Below are 24,365 nucleotides of genomic sequence, written 5' to 3' on the forward strand. Positions count from 1 at the left end.
TTTGTGCATCTGGCTTTACATGGGTACTCGGAAATCAAACCTGGGCCATCAAGCCTTGTAAGTAAATGCCTTTAAGCACTGATCCATCTCTCCATCTTTCTTTCTCTCTTGCTCTCTCTCTTTCTGTTTAGTAAATTTCTGAAATGCATTACAGGATAAGATAATACAGAAGCACAAGCCTGACATGGTGGCACATACCTTTAATCCCAGCACTCAGGAGGCTGAGGTAGGAGGGTCACTGTTGAGTTCCAAGCCAGCCTGAGACTACACAGTGAATTCCAAGTCATCCTGGACTAGAGTGAGACCCTAGCTCAAAAAAAAAAAACCAAAGAAGGGCTGGAGAGAGAGCTTAGTGGTTAAGGCACTTACCTGTGAAGTCGAAGGACCCAGGCTTGATTCCCTAGTACCCATATAAGCCAGATGCACAAGGTGGCTCAGAAGTTGGATTCATTTGCAGTGCCTGGAGGTCCTCACACATCCATTTCTTCCTCCTCTTCTTCTTTTTTTTTTTTTTTTTTTCCTCTCTCATTTTCTAGGTAGGGTTTCACTCTAGCTCAGGCTGACTTGGAATTCACTATGTAGTCTCAGAGTGGCCTCAAACTCATGGTGATCCTCCTATCTCTGCCTCCCAAGTGCTGGGATTAAAGGCGTGCGCTGCCATACCCAGTTTATAATAGACTTTTGTGTTAGTTATGTCTCATACTACATAGTCTTTTGTGCTGATACTGTAGTTTTTGTACTGTTTCAAGGGCATAGTTTGTATTGCAGCTTCTGACCTGTACTGAAAATTATCTTATGTTTCTGTTTATCTCCTTAACATAGCTGTAGGCATCTCTCTGCTGATTAACTATATTTCATGTTTTCTGTAAAACTTCCCTATTTCATACTCAAGGTCTCTGGCACTAGGCCAGGGCTTTGAGCTGAGATTTAACAGTAAGAAACTAGTCCAATGTGGCTGGAGAGATGGGTTAGCAGTGAAGCCTAAGGACCCTGGTTCAAGACTCGATTCCTCAGGACCCATGTAAGCCAGATGCACAAGGTGGCTCATGCATCTGGAGTTCATTTGCAGTGGCTGGAGGCCCTGGCACACCCATTCTCTCTCTCTCTCTCTCTCTCTCTGCCCTTTGTGTGTCACTCTAATAAATAAACAAATAAAAATAAAATAATAATAATAAATTTTTAAAAAACCAGCCCAAGATAAGGAATATAAGCTCTGAACCAGAAGATTCCCTGGGTTGATGCTGGCTTGAAAATAAACAGATTCTCAGCCAGACCTGGTGGCACCAGCACTCTGGAGGCAGAGGTAGGAGGATTGCAGTGAGTTTGAGGCCACCCTGAGACTGCAGAGTGAATTGCAGGTTATCCTGAACTAGAGTGAGACCCTATCTCAAAAAACACTAAAGAAGGGCTGGAGAGATGGCTTAGCAGTTAAGGCACTTGCCTGCAATGTCAAAGAACCCAGGTTTGATTCCCCAGAACCCATGTAAACCAGATGCACAAAGAGGTGCATATGTCTGGAATTTGTTTGCAGCGGCTGGAGGTTCTGTAGAATTTATTCTCTCTCTCAAATAAATAAATGAAAATTTGAAACATATTTAATAAAATCATTTGGGCTGAGTGTGGTGGCACATATCTTTAATCCCAGAATTTGAGAGGCAGAAGTAGGAGGATTGCCATGAGATTGAGGACTACATAATGAATTCTAGGTCGGTCTGGGCTAGAATGAGACACTACTTTAAAAAAAAAAATCTCTCTTCATCTACTTATATATACAATACCATCCTATTAAGTCCCCCCTCCCTGCCTTCCTATTCCCTTTATATCTCCTTTCATGTTCTCTCACATATGTGGATCCTAGCTACAAATGATTTGGCTTCTGTGTGAGTAGGAAGAAAACAGTAGCAGAGGTCAGTAAGCTAGAAAGGAGATAAAAGGGAAGTAGAACAACAGATTAATGGGGGTAAAAAGGCTTGAGTGAGGTCAGGGGAAGAGATTGAGTACAGGAAACATGGAGGCAAGGCTAATCAAAATCTAAGAGGAGATAAATAATTCATATGGAAACCTACTTTTTTAGACAATGGGACACTCAGGAGCCATAGATTGTTACTAGGACATTTTCAGTGCTAGGGATGGGATAACTTCCAGTGAGTTGTTGGTCAGGGAGGTCCCTGATGCCCCCAAAACATTACAGGCCATTGCTGAGGCCTTTGGTTTCCCACTGGGAATAGAAGGTAAGACCCTACTGCTGAAGACTCCACATACTTGGGCTGCAAGGCCACTGAGAAATCCTTTTGGAGCTAAGCTAAAAACCTCTTCCATGTAGACCAGCTGACAGAAAGTGGAAAAAGCCATGCTGCATGCAGCTCAATGGGAGAGAAATCACTAGTGAAGGTATTCAACAGTGGCCACTGGAAGCCTTGTATTTGGCCAGCCAGGCTAAGTGAGCCAATGGGTGCAATAGTGGCACATCTGTTATGGGGGAAACCAACTGTCCTCTAATTTGACTGGAGGCTCACTGCATGGGAGGAAATACATCCCTGATATTGAAAATCTATAACAGGGATAGTCATGAGCTCTAGGGGTGTAACGTCTGCTGCTGTGTGGCTAAATGTATATACTATGCTCATCGAACTACCCAGTAAGCACTTCTCTTAATGTTCATACCCATATATTAATGCTACTCTTACTTTTGGTTAGAGAGGCTTCTCTTTTCAGATGCTACTGACCTTGGGATGACTCAGAAGGCATCATGATGCTGAGAAGAAGAGACAGAGTGCTCAACACTGCAATATCTCTATCACACCTTCCAAGGCTCAGGGTCCATTGTGGAAGAGGGGGTAGAAAGAATGTAAGAGTCTAAGGAAGGGTAGGACTGCTTACAACATGCTCCTCTAGACACAAAATGGCCTGGGTATCCATGACCTCACAATGCCTGACACTACCTACACAGACCATCATAATAGGAGGAAAATCTGATGACATAAAGTAAAAGAGATACTGATTGAGAGGGTCTTAGGGTGGCCTCAAACTCAGTGATCTTCCTACCTCTGCCTCCCAAGTGCTGGGATTAAAGGCATGTGCCACCATGCCCAGCTTTTTGAAACAAGTTCTCACTCTAGCCCACACTGACCTGGAACTCTCTCTGTAGCCCTAGGCTGGCTTTAATCACAAGGTAATCCTCCTATCTCAGCCTCCCTATTTCTGGTATTAAAGGTGTGTGGCAGCACACCCTTTTCTCTGTATTTTCATCTTTTCCTGCCAGCAGTTCTTCCCATTCTTCCAGAAGCACTAAAAGTTTATTCATTTTTAAAAATTTTTTATTAGCATTTTCCATGATTATAAAAAAAATCCCCCCTCCTCCCCCACACTTTCCCCTTTGAATATATATATATATTTTTCCAAGATAGGGTCTCACTCTAGCCCAGGCTGACCTGGAATTCACTATGGAGTCTCAGGATGGCCTTGAACTCACAGTGATCCTCCTACCTCTGCTTCCCAAGTGCTGGGATTAAAGGCGTGTGCCACCACGCCCAGCACATCTTTTTTTTTTTCTTTTTTTTTCAAGGTAGGGTATCATTCTGGCTCAGGCTGACCTAGAATTCACTATGTAGTGTCAGGGTGGCCTCGAACTCTCGGTGATCCTCCTACCTCTGCCTCCCGAGTGCTGGGATTAAAGGCGTGCGCCACCACGCCCGGCTCAAAGTTATTCTTTTTTATTCAAAGATATTTTTATTTATTTGAGAGAGAAGTAGACAGACAGACAGAGAGAGAGAGAGAGAGAGAGAGAGAGAGAGAGAGGGAGAGAATGGACGCGCCAGGGCCTCCAGCCACTGGACACGAACTCCAGATGCATGTGCCACCTTGTGCATCTAATTTACATGGGTGTTGGAGAATTGAACCTGGGTTCATTGGTTTTTCAGGCAAGCACCTTAAACTGCTAAGATATCTCTCCAGCCCTAACATTTTATCTTTATTTATTTATTTGACAGAGGGAGAGAATGGCCATGCCAGTGTCCCCACCCACTGCAAACTCTTGACGCATGTGCCACATTGTGCGCCTGACTTACGTGGGTCCAGGGGAATCCAACCTGGTCCCTTTGGCTTTGCAGGCAAGCGCTTTAATTGCCAGCCCATCCCTCCAGCCCTAAGAGCTTATTCTTGAAGGGGGCGAGGAGTGGGGTAGCTTTGTCCTCAATGCTGACTATTCTTCTCTTACATTAACATTCAAGTTTTTGTTCAGATTACACACATTACATCCCTTTGCCACAGTGCAACCTGTTGACCCATCCGTCCATAGTGCTCTCATTCTACTGTTCCCTTTTGTGTTGATGGGGCTTGGGCTTGCTAGTCGCTGCTACATGGGCTGGGGGATATAGCTGATAGAGCCTGGGCTAATTCTACAAAAAAAAAAAAAAAAAAAAGGATTAAGTAGGACGAGTAAAGGACCATCGAGAAGGTGAGGGTAAGGATTCAGGCCCTGACTGTGTTAAGACCAAGACCTTCTCAGCATCCTGCACCTTCGAGGCAGACCCGAGGGCGCTGGACTCTGACTTCAGCTCGGCCCCTCAGTCTGGCCGGCATCAGCCAGGGTCGGCCGAGGAGGCCGCGGCGGAGCCGTCGGGGGCCGGGCCGGGCGGTCGGCGCGGCGCGGGCTGCAGACCTTGTATGGCAATGCCGGGCTCCGAGTCCCGGCGGCCGGCGGAAGCCACGTCCCTCCCCGTCGGACGTCACACCTGGGACGTTCACCTAGCCTGCGCTTGGGTCACCTGACAGCCCGCACCCGGGGCGGGAAGCGCCGAGCCCTGCCCACCTCGCCCCCGCCCCGCCGGCCGCCTCCGCCCGCCCTCGACGGCTCCGCCCCTTCCTACTTCTGCTCGGGGCAGAGTTTGGTTTGAACTTTCGAACCCGCCAATCAGCGGCCGCTGCCCGGGCCCCGCGGCGGCCCGAGGGCGGATCCCGGGCCCGCCCTCCCGACGCGTGGACCGGGCGGGGTATAAAGGGCCCCTCCGGGGCCGCCCGGCTCACTCTGCTGCTCCCCCGGACTCCTTGCGGTCTGTCAGCGGGAGATCCTCGTCGTCGAGCCCTCGCCTTCGCCCACAGCGCCGAGAGCTCCAAGATCTTCAGACATGGTGAGTGGGGTCCCCGGGCTGGGTGATCGGGGACCCCGGGACCCGCGGTGCACGTGCCGCCGAACCCCGACGGCTCGACTCCTCCGGGGACGCCGGCGGCCGGGGTGGGCCCTGTTGCTGGCACGAGGACCGCGCTGGCACTGCCCTAGTAGGACATGGAGAAGCCGCTGTAGCCGAGATCGCGAGCATCCCGTCTGGGCCTGTGGCCGGTATGGGAAGGGTAGAGAGCCTGGGCCCCAAGAACTTAGGGAAAGTAAAGGTTCCCGGCATTTTCTCTTGTGACCGCGCCTCCCCCACCCTTAGGACCTCGTGCGTTCTGGCTTGGACCGTGCAAACACTTCCGGCCACCCTCTCCGCGCCCTGTGACTCGCTGCTGAGTCACCTGTGGCCCGGTCTGGGGGTTCCCAGTTGCGCCAGTGCACCTGCGGGGATAATTAACTGTGACAACGCCTAATCCTGCTTTTCTGATGTTAATTTAGTGGGGTGGCTAATAGCTGAAGCTTTCCACCTAAACCAGGGTTAAGTAACAATTCTGGGAAAGAATGTTTTCTTACGTAGTCATCTATCTAGTACCATTGACTGTTTTGTCACTTATGCTTTTTTGTTTTTCAGGTAGGGTCTCACTCTAGCCCAGGCTGACCTGGAATTCACTATGTACTCTTAGGGTGGCCTCAAACACTTGGCGATCCTCCTGCCTCTGCCTCCCAAGTGCTGCGATTAAAGGCGTGCGCCACCATGCTCGGCCTGAGTTTGCCTCTGAAATAAAAATATTTTTTTAAAAAAGTGATTATGGCCGGGCGTGGTGGTGCACGCCTTTAATCCCAGCACTCGGGAGGCAGAGGTAGGAGGATTGCCATGAGTTCAAGGCCACCCTGAGATGACAGTTAATTCCAGGTCAGCCTGAACCAGAGTGAGACCCTACCTCGAAAAACCAAAAAAAAAAAAAAAAAAAAAAAAAAGATTATGGGCACGCTAGGGCTTCCTGCCATTGCATCCTTGTGTATTTGGCTTTGTCAAGGGTACTAGAGAATCAAACCTTGGCTGTTAGGCTTTGCAAGAAAGCACCTTTAACAGCTGAGCCCTGAGTTTTAATTCTCATCACATAAAACCTTGCCAGGTGGCACATCACATAATTGTACTTTGGGAGGGGGAGACTGGAGGATCAGAAATTCAAGGTCATCTGCTACCTAAGGTGGTGGAGGCTACATTAGACTCAGTCTCAAAAAAGAAAAAAAGGCAAGCCTCCAGCGTGCTTGGGTCTGCAGTGACCCTGTGCATTCCTACAGTGCTTGCCAGAACAGTTTTGAAATGGTTTGAGGCCTTGTTCTGCTCTGTCCAGAACACGGTTATAGAAATTTCAGACAATTGTTTAAAAAAGAAAATCAAAATGTTTCTAGGGAAAAAATTAGTGAATAGTTCACCAGAGAACTTTCATAGAGTTACTGTAGCAAAAATACATCTATAACTGGCTTGAATGCTTTCTACCAAGTCAGACCAAAACGAGAAGGGATTCAGAAAGTAGAGCAGCATTCTTGTTGAGGCAAACACTTTTGTGAATGTATGTATGAGACAGTGGCTGTTTATCCGGTTGAGGCTGGGCTAAGTGACTCATTTGTGCCCCATTTCATATCCCAAGTGGCCTTTGACTTTTTGTCAGCTCAAGGAAGCAGTTTAGATTGGTCATCAATGAGCCTGGAGGGTGGAGGTGACAAAAAGGTTCCAGGGGAAGGATTTTGTTAGAATGAGTGTGTTTTCTCAGGTACTCTACTTCCTTGTGCATGATGAGCAAAGTCCAGGTGAAGGTGAGGGTGATGCAATTACAGTAAATAGTCCAGGCGCTTCAGAACAAACAGCTAGCTCACTGTCAGGAGACCTTGATTTAATTTTATTGGAAACACAAGTGGGGAAAAGGTGATCATAAGTCAAAGGTTGTGAGTAATGGGTATTTTATAGTACTGGGTTGTGAGAACTATATATAAGACTATATATAAGAGAACATGGCTGATGTCAATTTTCTTTAATTTCCAATGGCAGCTTTTATTTTACTTTGTTTTTTGTCCCTTTTTTTTTTTTTTTTTTTCGAGGTAGGGTCTTAGTGTTGCTCAGGCTGACCTGGAATTCACTATGTAGTTTGGTCCTGGAATCGAACCTGGGTCCTTTGGCTTTGCAGGCAAATGCCTCAACTGCTAAGCCATCCCTCCAGCCCTTTTTTTGATTTTTCAAGGTAGGGTATTACTTTAGCCCAGGTTGACCTGGAATTCACTATGTGATCTCAGTGTGGCCTTGAACTCATGCCCACCACCACGTTGGGCTTCAATGGCAGCTTGTTTAGAAGCATGAAACCATATTGTTTGGGAACAATAAGAGGAATAGTAGGATAATTTGGTGTCTTTTTTTTTACCTTCAAGGTAGGGTCTCACTCTAGTCCAGACTGACCTGGAATTCCCTATGTAGTCTCAGGGTGACCTCGAACTCTGATCCTCCTTCCTCTGCCTCCCAAATGCTGGGATTAATGGCATGCGCCACCATGCCTGATTTAGTGTGAAAAATTTTGAAAGTTCTGCCAGTCTGTAAGTAGCTAATCTGAAATGTAGTGAACAATTTTCCTTCTAAGCTTGTGGGAACAGATTATGTTAATTGTCTGATTTACTAAACAGGAATGGGTTTGGTAACTTTTAAATTACTTTCTATGCTTCAGCACATATTTCACATAATTCAGTCTTAAAGTTGTTGCAGTTTTGGAAAGCCTTCTGCTCCCTTCCCACAAGATGGCTTGATGTTGAGGGGAAAATGTTCTTTCTAAAGATCAGATTCTTCTCCAGGGTGAAAGGGCTGCCTCTGACCACACATTTGGAAACTGCTGCTTATCTTAGCATTTTCTGCCTGAGTCATATGGCTGGAGTTTGCTAGTTTAAGCTGGTTTTAAAGGGGAGAGGAAGATCTTGTCTATATAGAAAAGGATTAAAGTGAGGGACCAAAATGAGTTCAAACAGTTATAAAGAGTAACTGTGGAATGAGAAATTTTGGCATTGGATTAAGAAATCAGTAGGCATATTTCCCAGGAGCTGGGAGCTGTTGCTAATAGAATGCCATTAGTCATCCGATAGCATGTCATTCTAAAATGGCAGAAAGCTGGCCTTGCTGTGCTGAAGCTATGAAGGAAGGGCTCACTTGCCCAGTAGGTTATTAAAATACTCTGGTCTTCCAAAACGTGTTCTTTGAATTAGATCTTCAACAAAGATTTTTGGTTGTGAAATAATCCCTGGGCATGAGTGGCCTTGAAAGGTAGTTAGCTAGCTGACTTTGAAAGTTTGTCATGTAGGTGTGAGCCATTCCCAGACTTCTCATCGGATGCGTCATATTCTGAAATTTCCCTTTTCTTCCTCCTACAGCGTGAGTGCATCTCCATCCACGTCGGCCAGGCTGGTGTCCAGATTGGCAACGCCTGCTGGGAGCTCTACTGCTTGGAACATGGCATCCAGCCTGATGGCCAGATGCCAAGTGACAAGACCATCGGGGGAGGAGATGACTCCTTCAACACCTTCTTCAGTGAGACAGGCGCTGGCAAGCATGTGCCCAGGGCAGTGTTTGTAGACCTGGAACCCACGGTCATTGGTGAGTTCATCTCAGTGGTCCAAGGCTTTCCTTAGGGTGTGGGGGTGGCTTTTAATCATAGCTAGGTTTGATGAGGCACATTCAAGTTGCTAATGATGGGTGGCTGCTTTCCTTCTCCAGATGAAGTTCGTACTGGCACCTACCGCCAGCTCTTCCACCCTGAGCAGCTCATCACAGGCAAGGAAGATGCTGCCAATAACTATGCCCGTGGGCACTACACCATTGGCAAGGAGATCATTGACCTTGTCTTGGACCGAATTCGCAAGCTGGTAAATAATCCTTTAAATTGCTTTTATTTATTTTACTTTTAAATATTTTATTTATTTGAGAGAATGGGCACACCAGGGCCTCTAGCCACTGCATGGAAACTCCAGACACATGTGCCACCTAGTGCATCTGGCTTAATTTATGTGGGTACTGAGGAATCAAACCAAGGTCTTTAAGCTTTGCAGACAAGTGCCTTAACCACTGAGCAATCTCCAGCCCCTTATTGTGTTTTATTTTTTGTTTTTTCGAGGTGGGGTCTCACCAGCCCAGGCAGACTTGGATTTCACTATGTAGTCTCAGGGTGGTCTTGAACTCATGACCATCCTCCTACCTCTGCCTCCCAAGTGCTGGGATTAAAGGCATGCACCACCACACCCGGATCCCTTACTTTATTTATTTTTGTTTTTTTGAGGTAGGGTCTTGCTCACTGTAGCCCAGGCTGACCTGGATTTACTGTGTATTCTCAGGGTGGCCTCAAACTCATGGGGATACTCCTGCCTCTACCTTTCCAGGGGTAGGATTAAAGGTATGTGCTGCCATGCTCAGCCATTTTATTTTATTATTTATTTATTTATTTTTCTCAATTTTTATTAACATTTTCCATGACTATAAAAAGTATCCCATGGTAATACCCTTCCTCTCCCTCCCCACTTTCCCCTTTGAAATTCCATTCTCCATCATATCCCTTTCCCATCTCAATCAGTCTCTTTTATTTTGATGTCATGGTCTTTTCCTCCTCTTTTTTGAAAATTATTTTTATTTATTCAAAAGTGACAGAGAGATAAAGAGGCAGATAGAGACAGAGAGAATGGGCGTGCCAGGGCCTCCAGCCACTGCAAACAAACTCCAGATGCCTGTGCCCCCTTGTGTATCTGGCTAACGTGGGTCCTAGGGAATCGAGCATAGAACTGGGGTCCTTAGGCTTCACAGGCAAGCGCTTAACCGCTAAGCCATCTTTCCAGCCCTCTTTTCTTCCTATTATGATGGTCTTGTGTAGGTAGTGTAAGGCACTATGAGGTCATGGATATCCAGGCCATTTTATGTGTGGAGGGGAGCATGTTGTAAGGAGTCCTACCCTTCCTTTGGCTCTTACATTCTTTCCACCACCTCTTCAGCACTGAGCCTTGGAAGATGTGATTGATATGTTACTCAGTACTCCAGTCAGTTACTTTCAGCACTAAGATACCTTCTGAGTCACTTCTGAGTGACCCAAAGTCACTGCCATCTGAAAAGAGAAGATTCTCTACCCAAAGTGAGAGTAGCTTTAATATAAGGGTATAAATATTAAGAGAAGTGCTTACTGGGCAGTTTGATAAGCATAGTATATACATTTTCAGACATCAGATGTTACACCCCTATGGCTCATGACTACCCCTGTTTTAAATTTTCAGTATCAGGGATGTTTTTCCCTCCATGGAACAGGCCTCCAGTCCAATTGGAGGGCAGTTGGTTTCCACCATGACAGACCTGCCGCTATTGCACCCATTGGCTCATTTGGCCTGGCTGGCCAATTATAAGGCTTGCAGTGTCCACTGTTGAGTATCTTCACTGGTGGTTTCTCTTTCTCTCATTGAACTACATGTAGAATGGCTTCTTCCAGCTTTTTGTCAGCTGGTCTACATTGAGGAGGTTATCAGCTCAGTTCCAGCAGGATTTCTCAGTGGCCTTGCAGCCCAAGTATGTGGTGTCTTCAGCAACAGGGTCTTACCATCGATTCCTGGTGGGAAACCAAGGCCCTCAGCAATGGCCTATAATGTTTTGGGGGCATCAGGGATCTCCCTGGCCAACAACTCACTGGAGGTATCCCATCCCTGGCACTGAAAATTTTCTAACAACGCTCTATGGCTCCTGAGTGTTCCATTGTCCAAAACCAGAGGATTCCATATGATTTATTTGCATCCTTTTAGATTTTGATTAGCCCTCCCTCTCTACCTTTCCTTTACTCAATCTCTTCCCCTGACCTCACTTTGGGCCGCTTCACCCCCATTAATCTATTCTCCATTTTATTTTTAATATTTATTTGAGAGAGAATGAGCGTGCCAGGGTCCCCAGCCACTGCAAACAAACTCCATATGCATGTGCCACCTTGTACATCTGGCTTACATGGGTGCTGGGGAATTGAATTGGGATCCTTTGGTTTTGCAGGCAAACGCCTTAACCACTAAGCCATTTCTCCAGCCCTGTTATATTTTTATGAGGTGGGGTCTCACTCTAGCCCAAGGCTGGCCTTGAACTCACTGTAATCCTCCAACTTGAGCCTCCCAAGTGCTGGGATTAAAGGCATTTGCCACCATGCTCTTTCTATTTTTGGTTTTTCGAGGTCAGTCTTGCTCACTGTAGCTAGCCCAGGCTGACCTGGAATTCACTATGTAGTCTCAGGGTTGTCTCCAACTCATGGAGATCCTACTACTTCTGCCTCCCAAGTGCTGGGATTGAGGGGCCTCCTGCCACTGCAAAGAAACTCCGAACACATGTGCCACTTTGTGCATCTGGCTCTATACTGATACTGGGCAATCGAACTCAGGCTGTCAGGCTTTTCAAGCAAGTGCCCTAACCAGTGCACAATCTCTCCAGCCTTTTGAGTACTTGGCAATCAGAGGAGACTGCTCCTTTTTTGCAGCTATTAAGTAAGTAGCCTCAAATCAGTATGCAGGCTTAGGTAGAGCAGCATGTTAGGAAAATCACATTATAGGGAGTCTGACTACAACTGGTTTATTCTTAAAGTCTTGGCTTCACATCACACACAGATTTGTATTTCTCTTGGGTGTTTATCATAGGCTTACAGCAAAATTGGGTTAATGTTCCCAGTGCTTGCAAATCAAACTTTAACCATGAGTGCTGACTTAGAAATCCTAGGCCTGCCTTAAGGGACATGTAAACCTAGAAAAGCTAGTTAGGGTCTGGGACACTCACTGATTACTGAAAGAATTACATTTGTTCCTGTGTTTCTACAGGATGTATATGCATGGGATTAGTCACCCAAGGCTTGCCAAACACATTGCTCATATGTCGACGTGCAGTGTGGGTCCATAGAAAGTGAACTGAAGGGTCAGAGAATGTCAGCAAATTCTTGAGCACCCCCTGTTGTCAACAGAATACTTAGAAAGGTAGATTAGGGCTGGGGCCGGGCGTGGTGGCGCACGCCTTTAATCCCAGCACTCGGGAGGCGGAGGTAGGAGGATCGCCGTGAGTTCGAGGCCACCCTGAGACTACATAGTTAACTCCAGGTCAGCCTGAGCTAGAGTGAGACTCTACCTTGAAAAATAAAAAAATAAAAATAAAAATAAAAAAATTAGGGCTGGGGATATGATACAGCCCAGGGGTAGAGCATGTGGCTAGAATGCACAAGGTCAAGAGTTCCATCCCTAGCACCACAGCAAAGAATGCAAAGGTCGAGATTGGCCTTTTCTAGACTAGCAGTTTGCTAGCCAATAAACCCTGTTTTGAGTGCTCATAAGGAGTCACCCAGAATGGATAGATGGTTTGGTAGGTGGTCTCACATACTCAGTGCGCTTACTGCATAAAGTATTATTTTAAATGCTCTTTTAATTTACAAACTGAGGTAATCAATATTCTCACTGCATCAATAAATAGAGAAGTTAAGTTACAGCTCTACAGTAAGGGGCTGGTAAAGTTGATCTACCTCCAACCTGGAAGTTTCCACTAAGCCAGTGGATCTAGACTCTTGCTGTATTTCAACTCAAAGATATGCTGCCAGATCTTTGTATGGAACATCTTTTGTAACTGGACTGGTGTTCAGAGCAGGCCCGTGATGACTCTGATAAGAAGGTGCCCTTGTAATAAATACCTCCAGCAACAAGGACAGTAGAGGCTGCCCTCCCAGCTACTGGTGCTCTGTGTCTCTTAGACACCGTGCTTTCCTGAGGGGATGACTCAGTATTTTTCTTTTTTGTTTTTTAAATATTTGAGAGAGGAAGAGGCAGAGAGAAAGGGAATGTGGGTGCACCAGGGCCTCCAGCCATTGCAAAAGAACTCCAGATACATGCACCACCTTGTGCATCTGGCTTATGTGGGGTACTGGGGAATCGAGCCTCGAACCAGAGTCCTTAGGCTTCACAGGCAAGTGCTTAATTGCTAAGTCATCTCTCCAGCTCCCCACTATTTCATTTTTATTTATTTTTTTACTTTTTTTCTTTCTCAATTTTTATTAACATCTTCCATGATTGTAAAAATTAGTCCATGGTAATACCCTCCCTCCCCCCACTTTCCCCTTTGAAATTCCATTCTCCATCATATCCCCTCCCCATCTCAATCAGTCTCTCTTTTACTATGATATCATGACTTTTTTCCTCCTCTTATGATGGTCTTGTGTAGGTAGTGTCAGGCACTGTGAGGTCATGGATATCCAGGCCATTTTGTCTGGAGGGAGCATGTTGTAAGGAGTCGTACTCTTCCTTTGGCTCTTACATTCTTTCCACCACCTCTTCCGCATTAGACCCTGAGCCTTGGAAGGGGAGTGATAGAAATATTGCAGTACTGAGCACTGTAGTCACTTTTTTCCAGCACCATGATATCGCATCCCAAGGTCACTGCCATCTGAAAGGAGAAGATTCTCTACCAAAAGAGGGTAGCGTTAATATAAGGGTATGAACATTAAGAGAAGTGCTTACTGGGCAGTTTGATAAGCATCATATATACATTTAGCCAGATAGCAGCAGACATTACACCCCTAGGGCTCATGACTACACCTGTTTTAAGTGTTCAGTATCAGGGATGTATTCCCTCCCATGGAGTGGGCCTCCAGTCCAATTAGAGGGCATAACAGATGTGCCACTATTGCACCCATTGGCTCAATTGGCCTGCTGGCCAAATATAAGGCTTGCAGTGTCCACTGTTGAGTATCTTCACTGGTGATTTCTCTTTCTCCCAATGAACTGCATGCAGAATGGCTTCTTCCAGCTTTCTCAGTATTTTTTTTTTTTCTCGAGGTAGGGTCTCACTGTAGCCCAGGCTGACCTGGAATTCACTATGGAGTCTCAGGGTGGCCTCAAACTTACGGCAATCCTCCAACCTCTGCCTCCCGAGTGCTGGGATTAAAGGCGTGCGCCACCATGCCCGGCTTAGTATTTCATTTTTAAACAGCCTTCTAAGGAGACTTTTTCCCCTACCAAGAGCCAATTGTGAAAAGCTTCTCTGAATCACTTAGCCCTTGAAGCTCTTCATAATTGCTCTTAGCAAATGCTATTTGGGAGACATTCTTAAAATATAAGACAACATGTCCTTTTGTTTCCTGCTTTATGTGGGCACAAGGGTTGTGAACTTAGGCCACCAGGCTTTGCAAGCTTACACTGCTGAGCCATTGACCTGGATTCATAGATGCATAGACATCCATTGCACCTTCCACCAGATGCTCATCAACATTAAAATGTATTATTTTCTATTTCAGGCTGACCAGTGCACAGGCCTTCAGGGCTTCTTGGTTTTCCACAGCTTTGGTGGGGGGACTGGCTCTGGATTCACCTCCCTGCTGATGGAACGTCTCTCTGTTGATTACGGCAAGAAGTCCAAGCTGGAATTCTCCATCTACCCAGCCCCCCAGGTTTCCACTGCTGTAGTTGAGCCCTACAACTCCATCCTCACCACTCACACCACCCTGGAGCACTCTGATTGTGCCTTCATGGTAGACAATGAGGCTATCTATGACATCTGTCGTAGAAACCTCGATATTGAGCGCCCAACCTACACAAACCTGAATCGCCTTATTAGCCAGATAGTGTCTTCCATCACTGCTTCCCTCAGATTTGATGGAGCCCTGAATGTTGATCTGACAGAATTCCAGACCAACCTGGTGCCCTACCCCCGCATCCACTTCCCTCTGGCCACATACGCCCCTGTCATCTCTGCTGAGAAAGCCTACCATGAACAGCTTACTGTAGCAGAGATCACCAATGCCTGCTTTGAGCCAGCCAACCAGATGGTAAAATGTGACCCTCGCCATGGTAAATACATGGCTTGCTGCCTGCTGTACCGTGGTGATGTGGTTCCCAAAGATGTCAATGCCGCCATCGCCACCATCAAGACCAAGCGCACCATTCAGTTTGTGGACTGGTGCCCCACTGGCTTCAAGGTTGGCATTAACTACCAGCCTCCCACTGTGGTACCAGGTGGAGATCTGGCCAAGGTGCAGCGAGCTGTGTGCATGCTGAGTAACACCACGGCCATTGCTGAGGCCTGGGCTCGCCTGGACCACAAGTTTGACCTGATGTACGCTAAGCGTGCCTTTGTGCACTGGTATGTGGGTGAGGGTATGGAGGAGGGAGAGTTTTCTGAGGCCCGTGAAGACATGGCTGCCCTGGAGAAGGATTATGAGGAGGTCGGAGCGGACAGTGCTGAAGGAGAGGATGAGGGTGAAGAGTATTAGCCCATGTGCTGCAATTGACACTCCATTGTCTTGTCTTTTTTTTCTGTTTTGTGGAACTGTCGACATGTCCTAAGCCTGTCAATAAAGGTGAAACTTCCATTTGAAATGGCAAACTGGTCCTGAATCTTGTTTTGAGCCTAGGTTAGTGTTAAACTCACTGTGACTCCTGATACTGTTCTCAGACCTCATGCTTTCTGGAATGGCAGCATGACTACTGTCTGGTACTGGGATCAAGGGAAGGGCTTGCCCATGCTGGGCAGGTGCTCTAATCACTGAGCCGCCTTTCGCTCTTTTGTGGGAGATGGGATCTCACAGTTCATGAGTGCTTCACTCTTGACTTCAGTTACAGAATTTTGACCCATTTATTTACATGGGACCTGTTGATGATGGCAGGTTGGCAGCCCTCAGACACCCCAGTACACGGATGTGAGGTTTTAAGGGTCACTTCATTGTCCTTATAAAGTAGTCAGGATTTTTGTGGGTTTTGAAGCTAATGTCTTCCAAGGATTGCTAAAATGGGCTTAACAAGTGATACCTGAGGGGCACACGATAGGGCAATTGTTACGATCATCAGGAAATGGGAAGATCAGTCGAGATTTCCCTAAAATGTCCGGGAATTGGAATGTGGCCTAGTTCATTGCTATCTACATAAAATGGCTGGAGAGGTAGCTCAGTGCTTAAGGTGCTTGCTTGCCTGCAAAGTAGAGTTTGATTCCTTAGTACCCATGTAACACCAGATGTACAAAGTGTCATATTTGTCTGGAGTTCCTTTGCGGTGGCTAGAGGCCCCATTCGAGCACATTCTCTGCCTCCTCAAATTGTTAAAAGAAGTAAATTTTTGTTTGAGAGAGAATGGGCAGCCAGGGCAGCTTGCCACTGTAGGCAAACTCCAGAAGCATGCGCTACTTTGTGCATCTGGCTCACATGGGGGCACCCTTGTGTATATTGTATCAGGCATTGTGCACTGGAGGCTGACGTAGATGGATCACTATAAGTTTGAGTTTACAGAGTGAGTTCTTGGTCAGCCTGGGCCAGACTGAGACTACCTTTAAGTAAATATTGGGGTTTAGTTAATAAGGTGCTGACCTACAAAGGATTCAGATTCAATTCCCCAGATCCCACGTAAGCCAAATGGTAGTGTGAATACATCGGGAGTTTGCAGTGGCTGGAGGCCTTAGCATACCCGTTCTCTCTGGGAGGCAGAGGTAGAGGATTGCTGTGAGTTCAAGTACAGCCTGGAACTACTGAGTACCAGGTCACCTGGGCTAGAGTGCAACCCTACCTCAAAAAAAACCTGTGTGTGGGGGTGTGTAATTCCTGGTGTATCTGTGAGCACAGCCTAGGAAGCCTTTTTTTTTTTTTTTTTTTCCAGGTAGGGTCTCACTCTAGCTTAGGCTGACCTGGAATTCACTATGTAGTCTCAGGGTGGCCTCGAACTCACGGTGATCCTCCTACCTCTGCCTCCCAAGTGCTGGGATTAAAGGTGTGCGCCACCATGCCCTGCTTTTGTGGCATTTTTATAGCATTCTTATGCACTACTTCCAGTTTTGTGCCCTTGTGGCAAAGCCAGCCCCTGCTGAGCCTCAGCTCTAAGCACAAATTGGCTTCAGCAGCTTTGGGGGAGGAAACGGGCCAGCCATGGATGAGGAGCAGACAAGTCAGTTTCAGCCCAGCATAGGTGAAATGTTCCTTTTCCAAGCCTGCATTGCCCAAGAAAGGTGCCCTGAGAAAGGACTGGAGTGGCTGGCCACATGTGGTCCCTTCAAGCATTCAGAATGGCCTGAAAGAGACTCATCCCCAAGGGCAATCACCCTTGACCTGCGGCAGGCTGCTCCAGTTCTCTCAGTAAGCCTTAAGAATAAATGATTTTCTAGAAGCGCGAGGATGTAAAGAGTGGGAAAGCTTTCAGCAACCACTACAGGGAGGGGGTGAAAGAAGGTGAGAAAGGAGTTTAGCTGAGAAGGAAATATTCCAGTAGAATGGAGTCTGGGGAATTGAGAAGAGCAAAGTGCCAGTGGTTGGGAGAGATCTGTCCTTGCAACGAATGTCTCCCTCCTATGTGGGCGGGAGAGCCAATAGAAGTTAGCCTGCAGCAAGAACAAATACACCCCAAGGTCTAGGTCACTGCTTTGTGGCTGGCAATCATATGATCTGCCCTTGAGCGCAAATGGAAATTCTGGACTCAGCACTGCTTTGGCGGCCTGATGGGAGAAAACTACCCAGCTTGAGAGGGGTGTAGGCTTCTGAGGTTTGCAGATTCTGGCCTGTCTGGACACGGCTTTGACTGCCCTCACTGACGCACACAGAGAAACCCCCTTCACCACATCCCCCACGCGGAGATCTGTCCCAGAGGAGCAAGTGGGCCCTAGGAAGAATGCAATGATTATAAGGGGCCTTGAAGCCTGCCTGTGCTCTTGTGGTCACTGTTAGAATTCCGGGTTGACTAGAGGAACATGAGAAATATGACAGAAAGAAAGCCAGCCCAGACCAGTCTCCCCGGATGAGACTGCTGGCTGCTGCTTTTGAGTGTGGGAGACTGAGATTGTTATTTTTATTTTCATTTTGCAGGGGAGGTTTGGGTAGGGTCTCACTCTAGCCCAGGCAGACCTGGAATTCACTATGTAGTCTCAGGGTGGCCTCAAACTCATGGCAATCCTCCTACCTCTGCTTCCTGAGTGCTGGGATTAAAGGCGTGGGCCACCACATCTTGCCAGAGACTGAGTTTCTTTTTTTTTAAGTTTTATTTTTATTTATTAGAGATAGAGTGGTGGGGGGGAAGGAGAGAGAGAGAGAAAAAGAATGGGTGCACCAGGGCCTCCAGCCACCGCAAACAGACTCCAGACACGTGTACCACCATGTGCATCTGGCTTACATGGGACCTGGAGAATCAAACCTGAGTCCTTAGTCTGCACAGGCATGCACCTTAACTGCTAAACCATCTCTCCAGTCCAAGACTGAGGTTTGTTTTTTTTTTTTTTTTTTGAGGTAGGGTCTTGCTCTAGCCTGGAATTCACTATTCAGGGTGGCCTCAAACTCATGGCGATCCTCCTACCCCTGCCTCCTGAGTGCTGGAATTAAAAGACAGAGATTTTAAAATATACTTTATTTTATTTTATTTGGTTTTTCAAGGTAGGGTTCTCACTGTAGCCCAAGCTGACCTGGAATTCACTATGGAGTCTCAGAGGCCTCAAACTCATGGCAATCCTCCTACCTCTGCCTCCCCAGTGCTGGGATTAAAGGCATGTGCCACCATGCTCAGTTCAGGACTGAGACTTTTTAAAAATATATATTTTATTTTTAGTTATTTATTTGAGGCGGTGGGGAGAAGAAGCTAGACAGAATGGGGACGCCAGGGCCTTCAGCTGCTGCAAATGAACTCCAGACACATGTGCCACCTTTTGCATCTGGTTTATGTGGGTCCTGGGGAATCGAACCTGGATCCTTAGGCTTCGCAGGCAAGCACTTTAACTGCTAAGCCATCTCTCCAGTCCAGGGCTGAGATTTTTAAAAGTTCAGGGGATGGGTCAGTAGGTGTCATTGGGAGGGAAGAATGGGGGGGGGGAGGAGATAAGGCCTTTCCTGTCCAGGAGGCCTGATAGCTCTTGATGGTGGCTCTTTGAGTTATGAACTGCTTTGTAATAGATGTTCCTTATCATGCTATGGTCCCGGGAAGTTTTATGGTCCACCACTGAGGTCAGTGGTCCACAAACCCTTCAGTTGCTATTGTCCAGGCAGAAGGTGGCAAGTGTACCACCAGGAGTCTATCAGTCCTTATGATGAGTTAGGAAGCTACAAGTCCAACTTAGAGCCCAGTCTTCAGATCTCTAACTTCTGGAATGTTCTGTAGCAGTCTTGTATAAGCTTGTGGGTGGAAGGAGAGCATTCAGTGTTTTAGAATCTTCACCTGATATGTGGGGGGATGCTATACCCTTTACCAAAGCTCAGAGGGATTGAATATGTAACTGGAAGGTTCAGAGCAACTTGAATAACTAAAATTTGATCCCAAAACTCTGAGCAGTGCCTGGGATCATCTTTGCACCAAAGACAATCCACTACCTGGAGCATTGGACGAAACTATAGTCACCAAAGGATCTCAGGCCAGCTGGTCATACTGGCACATGCCTTTAGCCCTAGCACTTGAGAGGGGAGGCAGAGGTAGGAGGGTCGCTGTGAATTCGGGGCCACCCTGAGACTCCATAGTGAATTCCAGGTCGGCCTGGGCTAGGGTGAGACCCTACCTTGAAAAAAACAAACGAACAAAAAAGTATGGTAGTTTCAATAGCATCAATTTGCCAAATATTCCTATTTTTCCTGATAGCCTTGGCCAAGACAAACACAGGTTCTTTTATATATATATGCAAGTGTCTCACTGTAGCCCAGGCTGACCTGGAATTCACTATGGAGTCTCAGGATGGCCTCAAATTCACAGTGATCCTCCTACCTCTGCCTCCCAAGTGCTGGGTAAAGGCGTAGGTCATCATGCCCGGGTTGTTTGGATTTTTTGTTGTTGTTGTTGTTGTTTTTGTTTCTCGAGGTAGCATCTCACTCTTGTTTGGATTTTTTTGTTTGCCTCTTTCTTTCTTTCTTTCTTTCTTTCTTTCTTTCTTTCTTTCTTTCTTTCTTTCTTTTTTTGATAATCAGAAATGGTTTAATGATTAGTGTTCAGGCATCATTTAACAGTGGGCATATCCAGATGAACTAAGCACATACACTACCAAATGTTATAGTTTCTATATTCAAGTATGTAGATATCTGCAAATTAGTTCCTAGGAATGAGGACATGCAATTACAAATATACATGTTCGTTCTAGATTTGATAAGGTAAATGTATACAGATGCTGTGACTCCTTCCAAACAGAAAACCCACAAGACTTTAGTAAGAGAACAAACTGGTTCCCTGTAACAGGAATGTGCAAAATTAAAGCATGGTAAACTGATATTTACATAAATATCAATCAGTTTATACATTGTCAGTGATCTTCTAAGGTATGTTGTGGGTGGGTCAACTTTTTTTTCCTCAATGGAGAAGGTATTTAATAGAGGCTAAACTTCAACACTTTAAAATGATACACATAATAATCCTTATCTGTATGACCACTGCCTCAAGTGAAAAAGTAATTTTATGATAGCAATCTATTCTTTTTAAATAAGCGATTCTAAAGAAATCTTCAAGAGCTGGGCGTGGTGGCGCAAGCCTTTAATCCCAGCACTCAGGAGGCAGAGGTAGGAGGATTGCCATGAGTTCAAGGCCACCCTGAGATGACAGAGTTAATTCCAGGTCAGCCTGGACCAGAGTGAGACCCTACCTCGAAAAACCAAAAAAAAAAAAAAAAGAAATCTTCAGATTCTAAGCAGAAAAGAATGCCAGATGCCGTAAGATTTACATTAAACAAGTCATCACTACCCAGACACCTACTTCCCTCTTAGGATGTCATTACCTCTTGCATTTTAACTCAATTTTTAAAGTTTTTTTTTTTCCTTCTTCGTTAATTTTGGTAAACTAGCACACTTAAAAAGGAAGTTTAGCTAGGCGTGGTGGCGCACGCCTTTAATCTCAGCACTTGGGATGCAGAGGTAGGAGGATTGCTGTGAGTTCGAGGCCACCCTGAGACTCCATAGTGAATTCCAGGTCAGCCTCAACTAGAGTGAGATCCTACCTCAAAAAAATTAAATAAAATAAAATAAAAAGGAAGTTTGTGTTAAAACAAATAGCACTACAGAAAACAATATCTAAGTGTGGCTCTTGGCAACCAGTTCCTCATTGCTCATCTAAGGGGCTGTCAAATGGTAAATTGTCAATCATTTTCCCAGAATAGGATTTATCCTCTCTCCAAATGGACTTTTTGTCTCCTGTATAAAAGCAAAATGGACCTGTTTTTTCCTTGTAAAAAACACTTAGCCCTTCAGAAATTAAAACTGGGCTACTCACCCTAGACTCTTCCTAGAACAGGGAGGACAAAGGATGTTTACTTAAGTTTCATGAAGACTGCTTAGCACACCCCACCCCATCTTTTTTTTTTTAAACACATATTAATAGTGGGACTCAAAATAAAAAAATAAGATCTGTTAAAAAGTTAAAACTGACTGTTCCACTTGGACTGGAGCCTCTTGCTAGGATCCAGTATTACAAAATGAAGGTTCCATTTGTTTTCACATCTACAAGCCACTTGAACTTACATGTCAATGCACTACTTTAATAAATCATGACCTTTGATTTTTCTAAATAGAGCTATTGCAAATGAATACAAACTTGAAACATACTGTAATTTAAACCAATAAGCTTTGGGCCCTGCTTTTTAAGTTTTAAGGCATGTGTGTTTTCCTGCTTTAACAACATTGTACAAATTTGTAATTACAATCACATGCATGATCTACAGTAAAAAAAAAGTTTGGATTACAGGGTTTTTAAATTGTGAACCATGGGCTGGAGAGATGGCTTAGCGGTTAAGTGCTTGTCTGTGAAGCCTAAGGACCCCGGTTCAAGGCTTGATTCCCCAGGACCCACGTTGGCCAGATGCACAAGGGGGCGCACGCATCTGGAGTTTGTTTGCAGTGGCTGGAGGCCCTGGTGCACTCATTCTCTCTCTCTCTCTCTGCCTCTTTCTCTCTCTGTCACACTCAAATACGTAAGTAAGAATAAACAACAAAAAAATAAAAATAAAAACATAAATTGTGAACCACAATTCAGCACCTATCATGTTATAACTAATAAGGCAACAGCAGTGTCATATGCTCCAATAATACTCCCTTCCCACAGTCTAGCGCAGGGATCAATGAGAGCCCAGAAATGTGAGGAAGCTTATGCCTACCTGTATAATCTGTACACATATTCTAGGGGTTTTGAATTGATGAGAAAGGTCCCACATGAATCAAAGTATCGAATGCCAGACTAGTTACAGCAGCTGTTCATGAGCATCAGGGGACAATTCAAACTGCTTAATCACACAATGTGACCTCGAGGTTTCATCTCAGCCCTTTCCATCCTTCCGCTGCCTCCTTGGCTTCACGCTGTTTGCCAGCAAAGATAAGCTGTTGGTGTGTCCATTGACAGCCGTCATAGATCCCTTCTGGTGGTCCTTTAGGTGTTCCTTCCTCTGGGAGGCCCCCTTCTTGTAAGTCTGAATGTAGAAGTTTTGTGAAGAGAGCAATCAGGGAAATCATGTATCCAATCTGGAAATATAACCAACCAAGAGGGAAAGTACATGGCCAGATGACTCTACAGCTGGTTTGGATGGTCGTCAGCACAAACTGAACCAGCTGCTCCTGAGCGATGTACCTCTCCCACCAGAGGTAAGGACGCATGGAAGGGACACATGACAGACCACAGTACGAGTACATGAGGACATGGATGAAGTTGTTAAGTGTGGCACCAAAATAAAAATGGTCACAGTGGATCCATTTCATCACAAGCCACCAGATATTGAACATGGTGGCATGGTGGTTGTTCTTGCGCAGGATGAAGAAGAAGGTGTCCATGAATTCTATGAGTTTGGAGAAGTAGTACCACCAGAGAACACGGATAATCTTCATGTGCGATTCTCCTGCACTGCGTGTGCCCTGACAGAAGAAATTGTATCTGCCTTCCCACACACCTGTCACCAACTCACAGAACATGCAAAGAGAAAGCAATGTGAGTCCAAGTTTGTACACTACCAAAACTCCCCAGCAAAAGAAAGGCCATTTATTCTTCATGTATTTTGGTCCCAGCCATACGATTAGTAAATAAATGACAGAGCAAACAAATGTAGGTATGTAATTATCCATGGGATCACGACTACAGTGAGGCATATCCGTCTTCAGTTCAGGAGAAGCTGCAGTGGCTTTCCAGAGGTTGTTCCAGTACAGATTCTCCACACTCTTACCACAGGTGATATCAAACATCACTCCATCTGTGGCATTCTGACAGATGCAGTTCTTTTGCTGTTTTCTTCTCGGGGGCCCAGCAATGCCTTGAAATAGGTACTGAGTGATACATCAAAATTTTCCATTTTAAAACCTCTAGGCCCAGGCGGCGGCGGATGCGGAGGGAGGCAGGGAAGAGAGCAGCTGCATGGGGCGAGAGGTGTTTTTTTTTTTTTCTTTTTTTTTTAAAGATTTTATGAGAGAGGGAAAGAGGCACAGTGAGAGAGAGAGGATGGGCACGCTAGGGCCTCCAGCCACTGAAAATGAACTCCAGATGCATGTGCCACCTTGTGCATCTGACTTATGTGGGTCCTGGGGAATCGAACCTGGGTCCTTTAGCTTTGCAGACAAGCGCTTTAACCAGTAAGCCATCTCTCCAGTCCTTTACTTTCTTATTTTGAGGCAGGTTCTCACTGTAGCCCAGGTTGACCTGGAACTCACTTTGTAGCCCAGAATGGCCTTCAACTCAGGGCAGTTGTCTCAGCTCAGTGCTGGAATTGAAGGTATGACCATGCTTATCTTCAGGAGCCAAGTGAAAGACATTCAGATTCAGATGGATGGACAGAAGGATGGATCAGATGAATGGCAATGGCAGCTCCAAAAGGGTGAATAGACAGATGGGTAGATGGTAATTAAAAAAAAATTTTTTTTTCGAGGTTGGGTCTCACTCTAACCCAGGCTGACCTGGAATTTACTATGTTGTCTCAAGGTGGCCTGGAACTCACGGAGATCCTCCCACCTCTGCCTCCTGAGTGCTGGGACTCAAGGCATGTGCCTTTCTGGGCTGTAGATGGAAATTGAGTAGGCAGCAACAGCTGTGGGGATGGAGCCGAGCTGAAGCCCCTGGAGCAGTTGGAAACTCCTCTGCCTGCACACCAGGTGGTAAGCGGGGGTTCTCACCACTGCAGTAGAGGTGTCTACTGTTGTTTAATTTATTTGCAAACACAGAGAGTGAGAGTGAGTATGGGTGTACCAGGGCCTCTTGCCACTGCAAATGAACTACACATGCATGCACCACTTTGTGTATCTGGTTTTGCATGGGTACTGGGGAATCAAACCCAAGCTGACAG

The 24,365-nt window shown here is 46.0% G+C and overlaps 1 protein-coding gene, 1 non-coding gene and 1 pseudogene across 2 annotated transcripts; 2 read left to right on the forward strand and 1 right to left on the reverse strand.

Annotated features, from left to right (window-relative positions):
* The first annotated feature begins 5,000 nt into the window (after nucleotides 1-5,000).
* LOC101593357 (tubulin alpha-1C chain) lies at nucleotides 5,001-15,506 on the forward strand. The gene is made up of 4 exons (XM_004668577.3): nucleotides 5,001-5,129; nucleotides 8,522-8,744; nucleotides 8,865-9,013; nucleotides 14,419-15,506. The coding sequence occupies exons 1-4, from the start codon at nucleotides 5,127-5,129 to the stop codon at nucleotides 15,391-15,393; spliced, it is 1,350 nt and encodes a 449-aa protein (XP_004668634.2). The 5' UTR covers nucleotides 5,001-5,126; the 3' UTR covers nucleotides 15,394-15,506.
* On the forward strand, nucleotides 6,364-6,496 carry LOC123461939. The gene has a single exon (XR_006637984.1). It is a non-coding gene; the product is annotated as a small nucleolar RNA SNORA9 (small nucleolar RNA).
* A 6,855-nt stretch (nucleotides 15,507-22,361) lies between the features above and the next one.
* LOC101602354 lies at nucleotides 22,362-23,381 on the reverse strand (annotated as a pseudogene).
* Nucleotides 23,382-24,365: the final 984 nt, after the last annotated feature.

The sequence above is a fragment of the Jaculus jaculus genome, chromosome 6, assembly GCF_020740685.1.
Source record: "Jaculus jaculus isolate mJacJac1 chromosome 6, mJacJac1.mat.Y.cur, whole genome shotgun sequence".
Classification (NCBI taxonomy): Eukaryota; Metazoa; Chordata; class Mammalia; order Rodentia; family Dipodidae; genus Jaculus; species Jaculus jaculus.

Excerpts from the sequence above, each read along its gene's own strand:
- LOC101593357 (XM_004668577.3), top strand. Across the intron at positions 8,745-8,864 it reads CCTGGAACCCACGGTCATTG|ATGAAGTTCGTACTGGCACC; the intron begins GTGAGTTCATCT and ends TTCCTTCTCCAG. Across the intron at positions 9,014-14,418 it reads TGGACCGAATTCGCAAGCTG|GCTGACCAGTGCACAGGCCT; the intron begins GTAAATAATCCT and ends TTTCTATTTCAG.